This window comes from Papilio xuthus, unplaced genomic scaffold (assembly GCF_000836235.2).
Source record: "Papilio xuthus unplaced genomic scaffold, Pxut_1.1 DF826949.1, whole genome shotgun sequence".
NCBI classification, from domain to species: domain Eukaryota; kingdom Metazoa; phylum Arthropoda; class Insecta; order Lepidoptera; family Papilionidae; genus Papilio; species Papilio xuthus.
Genome location: NW_013531700.1, coordinates 110,091 through 120,127, shown reverse-complemented (window position 1 = coordinate 120,127; position 10,037 = coordinate 110,091). Strand labels below are relative to the sequence as shown.

General features: G+C 45.2%; 2 protein-coding genes across 2 annotated transcripts in view; one reads left to right on the top strand and one right to left on the bottom strand.

Annotated features, from left to right (window-relative positions):
• bon (tripartite motif-containing protein bonus) overlaps window positions 1-5,969 on the bottom strand; it is a 9,126-nt gene extending 3,157 nt beyond the window's left edge. The window contains exons 1-14 of the mRNA XM_013315911.1: window positions 5,485-5,969; window positions 4,213-4,453; window positions 2,946-3,059; window positions 2,724-2,853; window positions 2,458-2,575; window positions 2,254-2,364; window positions 2,022-2,170; window positions 1,785-1,947; window positions 1,570-1,714; window positions 1,257-1,480; window positions 1,050-1,067; window positions 435-597; window positions 190-336; window positions 20-35 (exon numbers count right to left, since the gene is read on the bottom strand). Coding sequence (XP_013171365.1) covers window positions 20-35; window positions 190-336; window positions 435-597; window positions 1,050-1,067; window positions 1,257-1,480; window positions 1,570-1,714; window positions 1,785-1,947; window positions 2,022-2,170; window positions 2,254-2,364; window positions 2,458-2,575; window positions 2,724-2,853; window positions 2,946-3,059; window positions 4,213-4,453; window positions 5,485-5,640 — 1,895 coding nt within the window. The 5' untranslated portion in view covers window positions 5,641-5,969. The remainder of the gene's footprint in view (window positions 1-19; window positions 36-189; window positions 337-434; window positions 598-1,049; window positions 1,068-1,256; window positions 1,481-1,569; window positions 1,715-1,784; window positions 1,948-2,021; window positions 2,171-2,253; window positions 2,365-2,457; window positions 2,576-2,723; window positions 2,854-2,945; window positions 3,060-4,212; window positions 4,454-5,484) is intronic.
• Window positions 5,970-6,284: 315 nt separating this feature from the next.
• On the top strand, window positions 6,285-10,031 carry ArfGAP3 (ADP-ribosylation factor GTPase activating protein 3). The gene is made up of 10 exons (XM_013315910.1): window positions 6,285-6,417; window positions 6,489-6,680; window positions 6,884-7,015; window positions 7,585-7,710; window positions 8,240-8,350; window positions 8,447-8,545; window positions 8,668-8,945; window positions 9,034-9,307; window positions 9,410-9,544; window positions 9,631-10,031. The coding sequence occupies exons 1-10, from the start codon at window positions 6,343-6,345 to the stop codon at window positions 9,730-9,732; spliced, it is 1,524 nt and encodes a 507-aa protein (XP_013171364.1). The 5' UTR covers window positions 6,285-6,342; the 3' UTR covers window positions 9,733-10,031.
• The last annotated feature ends 6 nt before the right edge of the window (window positions 10,032-10,037 follow it).

Sequence of the window (10,037 nt, the reverse complement as noted above, 5' to 3'; positions counted from 1 at the left end):
CCCGCCCCCACCGCCGTACCCGTACGCGCCCATCACTGAAACAGCACACTTTTAATGCCGATTACATCCACATTATTCATCAATTTTTTTATGCTAACTGGAACACAAGACAACATTGTATAAATAATAATGTTAGTGTGTGTGTGTGTGTGAGTGCGTGTGTGTGTTGCACAGACCGTGCGCACTCACTGTGCTGGTAGGCGTGTAGCGCGTGAGCCTGCGCCTGCGCCGCCTGCGCCTGGGCCTGCGCGGCTTGTGCCTGCGCCGCCGGCAGCGCCAGGCCGCGCCGCTGCCCGCCCGAGTTGAGCAGCCCGCGCAGGTTCATCTCGTTCATACCTTTACGCCCAGGTAAATATCATGAGTATGGACCGGGAGGTGGATGGAGGTACATGTAGGTGGTGGTGGTGGTGGTGGTGGTGGGGGGTGTATGTTACCGTGCAGATGGTGCGGGTGCGTGGTGGAGGTGACGTGCGGATGTCGCAGCGGCGTGTGTGCGCGCGCTCGTCCCAGCGGGGCCAGCGCGTTGCTCACGCCCACTCCACCCACTCCACCCACTCCACCCACTGCGGCCACCCCGCCCGCCGCTTGCACGTACGACTGCGTCCGATTCACGCAAAGTGGATACTTTAACTTCATTATACAAAAATATTAAAGGTTTAAACTATTTACGCAGAAGAAAACTATGCTAGAACTGATTTCATACAAAACTATCAGCATGACAATAACATTATGTCTAATACAATCGTTACACAAACATACATACATACATACATACAGTTGTACACTTTTCTAAATAATATTACTAAATCTAATAACAATCACATTTACAGATCGGCACGGAAGTTTGTATTCATTAGATTTGCTGAAATTGAATGTTCTACTCTAAACTGTAAGTAGACAAACAATTGAATTGAAATATTAAGAAAGCTACACGTAACTAAACTAACAGTATAAAGTGTGAATATATATAGAACAGAGCGAGGAGATGTGACATACAGAAGCTACAGACATAGAGAGGCACAGGGAGGCACAGGGAGGCGGGCACTGACCTGGTAGCGCGCCAGCGTCTAGACATGGAACGTCAAACATCAACATGTTACAAGTACAGGGCGCTCTCCGCAATATTTGTTTATTATGAGATTATATTGTAGGAGAGGGGGCAAGCGCGGAGCTCTCCGGAGAATCTCCTGATTACATAATATATGAGTAAATAGTTCCATGAGAAGCAGATATTGTTTGTGAGATTGTATGCGTACCTGGTGCATGGCGACCTGCTGCAGCGCGACGACGGCGGACTGCTGCTGCAGCTGGGCGTGCTGCGGGTGCGGGGCGTGGGGCGCGTGGGGCGCGTGCGGGGCGTGGGGCGCGTGCGGGGCGTGGGGCGGCGCGGCGGGCGGGGTGGCGGCCGGCGGGTGGTAGGGTCCCTGCGCGCCGCCGTCCACCTTGCCGTCCACCACGATGGCGCCGATAGTCGAAAGCACTGCAAGCACCGCTCCGCCGTGAGCACGGGTCCGGGGTGTGTGTGTGTGTGTGTGGGGGTGGGGGTGGGGGTTGGGGGCGGGTACTGACCGCGCACGAGGTCGGGCAGCTTGTCGAGGGCGAGGCTGATGCGCACGGGTATCTCTGGGTTGGGTATGTCAGCGCGGCGCGACTTGATGCGCTGCAGATGCGCGCACACCGCGCGCTTGGTGTACAGCACGGCCGTGTCGCTGCCCTGCACACAGAACGCGAGGCTGTAGCGTGTGCCCCCGCACCGGGCGCACCGGGCCTGTGCCTCGCCGTACCTGCTGCAGCGCGGCGTTGACGAAGTCGACGCAGTGGTCGGTGATGGCGGCGAGCTGCTCGAGCGCGTCCTTCTTCTCGGCGAGGGTGCGCTGCTTGGCGTCGCACACCTCGTTGAGGCGCAGCACCAGCTGCTTGCCGCGCGTGTTGATCGCGTTCGTCAGCCTGCGACACGACACCACGCCGCTCTGAGTACTGTGCGCGGCTAGGAGGGGTCAGTGCGAGGAGGCGGCACGTACTTGACGACGGTCTGCGTGATCTCGTGCACGAGCGCCTTCTTCTTATCGGCGATGAGATGCTGCCGGTCGCGGATCACCTTCATGGCGGAGCCCAGCAGCACGCGCTTGTAGCTCACCTCGGACAGCAGCGCCGCGATGCCTGCGCGCGCCTGCACGCATGCACACATACACAGAGACATATTAACTGTGTCTCAGTCAGATACATGAATGTAGGGGGCCAGGTGATCAGTACCTGCGCAGCCATCTCGGTGCTGAACTGGTACTTGTGGTCGCGGTGGTGCTGCAGCTGACAGTCGCGGCAGGTCAGCCGGTCGCACGTCTCGCAGAAGAGGCTCAGCCGCTCCTGTAGCACCAGATACCGACGTGTACTATATCTCCTCGTGAACATCCACCGCGGCAAATGTCAAGTGGTGTTAGGTTCGTATTAGTTAGATACCTGGGGGTGGTCGCGGCAGAACATGTCCTGTGCGGAGCGCGCGCTGGCCTGCGCCGCCTGCAGCTCCGCCACCGCCTCCTCCTTCGACTTGATCGTGTGGTCCTTGGTTATCTTCAGCCTGCGCGCACGCATCGCACCACAATCAGTCAGAGCCGGCCGCAGAGTATTTAACATTAGCATTGAAAATTTAAACAATCCGAAGATTGATTAGCGCTTACGGACAATATTAGTCGAGTTGGGTTGTGGGCTTTTAGGGTTATGGGTACCTCTGGTGCGCGCTGACGCAGCTGTCGCAGATGAACTCTGCGCAGTCGACGCAGTAGCTGGTGGCGGGCTCTGGATCCTCGCAGCTGTTGCACTGCTGCTCGCCCGCGCCGCCGCCCGCACCCCCCGCACCTGACACCGACATATTTACTGTGCATATATTGTGTGTGTGTGCGTGTTAAGAGGTTGGGGGTGGTGAGGGGCGTTGGAGGAAGCACACTGACCTGCGCCGGCTTGCTCGAGCGCCATCTTCTCGAGCACGAAGCGTTGGTCGATCATGTTGGCGGGCTGGCACTGCAGCCGGCACGCGGGGCACGTGATCGTCACACGCGCCGCCCCTGTAGCCACACAACGTAACGACCTCTCTTTTTACATACCTACATTGTACTCTGTCTCTCTCGCTCTCTCAGACAAAGTTATTAAAAATCTGTATATCGGTTTTTTATATAGAAACTGGTCAGTGTAACCTTAGTAAACATGTTTTCATTCATTTTTTTTAATGTACATGTGACCTTCATTACATAAATGACAATAACGAGGGTCACATCAGCGCAGACAAAACAAGCGCGAAAAACTTTTTACCGTGTGGTCCCTGAGAAAATGTATCATTGTAAAATTAACAAACAAAAACTATAATAAAATCTATTAAGGAGTTTTAGAGAGATTTTAATAAATGTGAATAAATAATAAATTTAATTTAATGGAGAACTGATCGCCAACCTTCGCTTGTCGGAGAGGCACCTCAAGAAGAAGAAGAAATAATAAATTTAGAAACATTTACAGTTGGGTTTTAGTCATAATTTCGACCAAGGTATTTTGTTTTACACATCTTTCCCAGACATCCTGTAGATATTCATAAAAAAACGTCATGGCTAATATTTTACTAATCAGTGCAATAATACGTGAAAATAAAAAAGTATAAAGAGAATTATTCAGAATTTTTTGAACACGCTACCTTTATTACACCGTACTGGTTTTTCAATAAATAAAGGTCTAGTCGACACGCAAATAATAAAACTCAAGGAAACCTCGTAAAAAGTGCATTGAACTATTATAAATGGAGTGGTCGCGCCGCCATGCAGAGATGCGACCTTCAACTCAATTAAATGTTATTTAGAATAAAGAACATTTGATAAATATAAATCGCAGCGCATCGCCATTGCAATTGTGCAATAGCTTTTTATATATATAATAGCTTTCAAAATTAAAATGGTCTCAAAAAAATATAGGAACTAGAATCGTCTGTATTTACGTTTTTTTTAATTATTAAAATAGTAACAAATTATTAAAACTAATTGAATTATGTTTGTTTCACCATTCCTGATATGCTTGAAGCTTCTGTTTGAATGCCTGAATCCTGATATTTTACATATGCATGAATTTTGGCCAATTATTTAACAATTGAACAAAACTTTCTACAGAACATATAAAAAAATATGGTATTGTGAGCAACTTCATCTGCAAATAGTTATTTGTGTTGAGGTTATTCACCTAGGAAGTCACGATTGGTAGAGAGCTTCTCATCAAGCTTAGCTTTGATACAGGGCTCACAGGCAGAGTGCAGACACTCCATAAGCTTGGGGGTGCCATCGGCGTGTGCAAGCGGTGTGCGGCACAGTACACAGCGCGCCGCCCCACCAGCGCGCGGCGACGCCAGCGAGTCCGCGCCCTCGCCCTCCGCTTTGCCCTCCCCATCTGGCTCGCCGCCCTCTCCAGCGCTACCACTGCCCACCTTTATCACAAACATATATTCTTTGTTATACTCACTTAGATATGGTTTAATATCAGTTTGTATCAATCAATGTGTAAATAAAATAAAATGTATCAATAAAATTTGTTGATTTTGAAGATTTTCAATTTCAATATAAATGTGATAAATTTTTTCAATCAGTCTTATCAGACAGAGTATATAGGGTATAAATTACTAAGTCCCAATAGCGGCACAACTTACAATTCATTTTTTTTTGTATTTTTTATTCATAATATTGGATTTCGTTTTAGATAAGTACGGTACTCAGTACATGACTTAATTATATTTATCTTTGTAATCAAAATACTGCTACACCAATATACAAATATATTTTAAATTATCATTTGGTCTGTTTACAAAAATGGGATTATGTCGGCTTCTCTAGGGACACCCCAACAGACTGTCTCAAAGAGGGTCTGTCCTACCTAAAGTGGGAGGTATGTTCATGTTAAATATACTTCTATTTTGCGAGACTATATGTCTCCATCGCCTACACCATCTTGCACCCCTGCATTTATTACCATGACTAGATTTGGTATCAGATTAATGCTAGAATAGTGTAATATATTATAAATGTGTAAATGGTGAATGAAAACCTAAGTTTATTCAAGCTGCCTTAGTATCTAATGGGTTATACTTTTTACATGGAGATAATCTGAAAAGTCAAGAGATAAGAAGTCATATATGATAGTAACTTTGCTTATTAATAATGGTTAAATTGCTAATTAATTGTATGACAATTCAGTAGTAAAAAAATTCTGTAGCAAAAGAAATAATTAAAACAATCATGATAATGTGATAATTATTTTTCAAGTTACTGCTGTGCAATAAAAATCTAGTTTCATCATTTTTTTAAAGATTGACAGTTGCACACAATTCTGATGATTGTATTTAGTTGAAATTAAGTTAAACAAATGATAGTTGTTAGTAAATAGCTACAAGTAAAAAAAAAAGGGAAGAAGAAAATTATTTTAGCAAATTATTGACATCAAAATATTTAATAAATAACATACATTAAGATTAGGTGCGGGCACGGGCGCGGGTCCTGCGGGTGCTTCGTGCAGCTCCTCGGACACTTCCTCTTTGATGGTGACTCCGAGCAGGGGCCCGAGATCCATCAGCGCTCTCTCAATATCCTCCCCGCTCGGTTGGAAGCCAACGTTTTCCATTTAGGATGTTATAAACCACTACCTTATTCGTCTTACTTCACACATATTTTCTCTGCACCAGAAGGAAAAGTTTCATCAAGAACTTTCACTCCACAGCCTCGATCGGGCACGTCAACATAATTGAGCACTTAATGTGAGATGAGACCACTTGAAAGCGTCTTTCGGAACGCAACTACTTGAGTAATTTAATCTCTACATTTACATAAAACAATTGCCTTTATTAGAATAAAACGTAAGTAACAAATCTGTTTCAAAGTTACATTCGCTACAATTATAGTTTTTATTGAAACAAAATAATAACGTGCGTCCTTCTATACGACACCGATACCATAGACGATACATAGACAATAGAAAAATAGTAAATTAGTAAAGAGCAACAGGAAGAAGAAGAAAGGAACGAGACAGGAATAATTTTTCAGTACATTTGCGACATACATACAGTACCAAAAACTTAAATTGTGGATATTTTTTTAAATCTTTTATAAATTAGTTATCTCTACGTACTCCTCAGATCACAGGTGTTACTGAATGTAACGTCGTTGATGTCATAATAATGAAAATTATAATGTAAAATCAGTCCCATTGTTAATTTCAATCTTATAACAACAGCAACACCGATTTGACATTTATGTGACAACGTCGTACGTGTGACACAATCCTGACACATCGAAATCAAATCAAATTCAAAGCAAAGTCTCGAAAATGGCTGACTCGGGGCCTAGTAAAAGTGATATCGAAGCAGTGTTTCAAAGGCTACGAGCGATTCCCTCCAACAAAGTGTGTAATTATCGTAGTGCAGATGTATGTCGGTTTACAATTCAGGTGTTTGATGAATAGTTTTTACATAGGTATGTTTCGACTGCAACGCCAAAAATCCTACGTGGTCGTCGGTGACGTTTGGCGTGTTCATCTGTCTGGATTGTTCAGCGGTGCACCGTAGCCTGGGCGTACACATCACCTTCGTTCGCTCCACACAGCTCGACACCAACTGGACATGGAAGCAGCTCAGGAACATGCAGCTCGGCGGCAATGTCAACGCAGTACGTTCTCATATCATGTTAATGTTCTATACTTCCAGGGCGATAATGTAACGTACAGTGCCTATGCTGTTCTGATTTATTTAAATAGAGTATCTCCACCTAAAAGGCAGGCAATGCATTCACTTCTTCAGGTGTTTTGGATGTCCATGGGCATGGCTTTATTTATGTTTATCTTGATATGATCTAAAACATTTTATTTTCAGACACAGTTCTTCCGCACCCATGGCTTATCAACCGATGATGCTCGCCAAAAGTACAGCTCACGAGTGGCTCAGATGTACAGAGACAAGTTGAATGCATTGTCTGAACAAGCAATGAAAATACACGGTACAAAGGTAACATTACAAAACAATATAGATACAATAAATTAAACATAAACAATGTTACATTCTAAATTACTCTAGACTTCATGAAATCTAAATTAGGTCAAGTTTATCTCAACATTATTTTATGGTATTTTGATATGTGTACAAAATTATTCTGTTAAAATTGAAATGTTATATGCATTGAGTGCAAGTTGTACTTTCTTATCTTTAACTATACCTTTATGTAACAAATGCTACATTAGTTTGAAGTTATGTAATATCTTTTTATTGCACTATTAAAATATATAATGTTGTCAGTAGAGATATCCCTCGTAGATGTGACAATGAAAGTTGTTGCATTAGCTGCATGTATTACATAAACTTTTTCTTTTATGTTTAATTTATGTAAATTGATATATTTGTAATCTGCCCGACCTCTATATTTCGAAATTTATTTCAAAATGGCTTGTGTCTGAACTTTACAGGCTAAATCATTTGACCGCCTGTTTGTCATCTTGTACTAAAAAACTTACAAAAAGACATTATAGAGTCATTTTATAATAACTTGATTGAATTATAATTCATTGTATATTCGTCAGCTTCACCTGGAGCCATCTGCACCGGAGACAAAAGAGAAGGAGAAGTCTGAGCAGGAGGTAGACTGGTTTGCGCAGCACGCAGATGCCCTCGCCACTAACACTAACCAGCTAAGCCTTGATGCACAGGTACCCACGCTCACAGCTAGTCACTCACTGCCACCACACACCGTGGCACACATCTCTTATAGTGTACCAAATATTATGATTACATTCTTGTTCATGTATTTGTAACTCATCAAATCATATTCACTATTTTCATAAAGATGTGTGTTGTTTGGTTGTTATGAATTTTGAAGTTTCTTGTTCTGAACTTTTTTTTAACATTGTATTAATTTTATTTTCGTTTTTTTTTTAATTGTGTTCAGTTTGTTTTAATTTGTAAAACTTGACTATAATACTTAAAAGCTAACAGTAGTCTTTTTAATACGAAAATTTTTATTTGTATATAATAGTTGCTTTATTAAAGGCAATTCCTTAGATGTTTTTGTTAATTCAATTGATTTTTTTGATATTTTCCTTTTTATTATTTTAAAATATTAACAACTAAATACATTACTAAATCATAATTGCTGAATTAGATCACTCAATAATAGAAATGATGCATTTTATTTTGTACCAATTAACATTTGTTACAAGAGTTGTTTGTGTTGGACAGAAGTCAGCAGAGAGCCTGAGCTCGGAGGCGCGGCTGTGGGGCGCAGGGGCGGGGGCGGGCTCCGAAGCCCCGCCCATCAGGAGCGGCAAGCCTGCGCCGCGCCGCACTGGGGTCAGCACTCACATCAACAAATACTTATACTATCTTCTTAAATAATTAGATAATTTTGACTTTGTAAATACAAAAATTGCATATTAATGTTGTCAGATGGGCGCGCGGAAAGGCGGCCTGGGCGCGACTAAAGTGGCAGCAAACTTTGAAGATATTGAGCGGGAAGCTATCATGGCAGAGAAACTAAAAATGGAGGTTTGTATTGCTCTGAAAATGATTTTAAAAAGTTTGTTTTCTCTTATACTGCTAACATTGTTATTAGCATATTCTTATTACAAGTATTGACTTACTGTTGTATATTTGTATTAAATCGTCAGGCGGCGGAGGGGTCGCGCGCGGCGACGCTCGAGTGCGTGTCTCGTGAGGCGGCGCGCCTGCAGGCGGGGGCGGGGTCGGGGGCGGGAGGCGGGCCGGGGGGCGGGGCGCGCGCCGGCGCAGACAGGCTGGGCATGGCGGCCGCACGCGCCCCCGCACACCACGGCGTCTCGCACTCCGCCCTCGCCGACATGACAGCTATCGAGCAGGAGGACGCGCCCGCGCCCCGCTCGCACCTCGACGACATGGACGACTTCAACTCCGTGTTCACTATGATCAGGTCGGCATAACCGCACCGGCTGCAGCACTTTAACATTGTGTTGCCATGGAGTCGGAGGTTAATGAACGCGTTATTCTGTCACGGTCAGGAACGAGCCGTACAGCATGAGCCGCGGGGTGGAGAGCGAGCGCGAGTCGCGCGTGGACTCTGGCTGGGAGCGCATCGAGCCGGAGCCGACGCGCGCCGTGCGCACCATGTTCGACAACCCCAAGCCCGCGCCCTCCGCACCCTCCCCCTCCTTCGCCAACAGCACGGGCGTCGGCCGCACGCGCACCAACAAGACCGAGCCCGAGGACGACTCCGCCGTCAAAAAGTTCGGATCCGCCAAGTCCATCAGTTCCGCGCAGTTCTTCGGTGATCAGGTATAACTTATCCCCCTTGGCATCAAATATAATTTGATATTGATATATTCAAATGATGTCATTATTGTGGTTACCTGCAATGACTTGAAAACGTTCTCGCAGGAGTCTCGATGGGAGCGGGACTCGAACTTATCGCGCTTCCAGGGAAGCTCGAGTATCTCGTCTGCGGAGTATTTCGGGGAGACGCGGGCGCCGCGACCGCAGGGCTTCGCCGTCTCCGCCCCGGACCTCGACGAGGTAGGTCGCTCCGCTCGTACATTCACAAATACCGCTATACGTTTCTTTATCTGTATGACATAGGTGACGTGTGTCTGTTTGTGCAGGTGCGGGAGTCAGTACGCGCGGGCGTGACGCGCGTGGCGGGCAGGCTGAGCTCGCTGGCCAACGGCGTCGTCTCCTCCATACAGGAGCACTACGGCTACTGACACGCCCCCCACACAGGCCCCGCCCCCTCGCCCGCCCCCGCCCCCACACTGCCACCCTACACGCATTGATATCACGGAGCTACAAATAATTTTTAAGTATTACTAACTTGTAACTAGTAAAGATGGAGCGAGTATATTTAACAGCTTCCAGTACGGTACGCCGGTTATTGTAAAACGTTTATATAGACAAATCATAGCAATTTTTTGAAAATAAATATAAACTTTATTAAAATTCTTATAGTTGTAAAACATCTCGTCTGACATAATGATAAGCGTTTGCTATGTAGCCTCGGTTATTTGTAGAA

Excerpts from the sequence above, each read along its gene's own strand:
- ArfGAP3 (XM_013315910.1), top strand. The coding sequence starts at position 6,343 with ATGGCTGACTCGGGGCCTAGTAAAAGTGATATCGAAGCAGTGTTTCAA. Across the intron at positions 7,016-7,584 it reads TGAAAATACACGGTACAAAG|CTTCACCTGGAGCCATCTGC; the intron begins GTAACATTACAA and ends TATATTCGTCAG. Across the intron at positions 9,545-9,630 it reads CCGCCCCGGACCTCGACGAG|GTGCGGGAGTCAGTACGCGC; the intron begins GTAGGTCGCTCC and ends CTGTTTGTGCAG.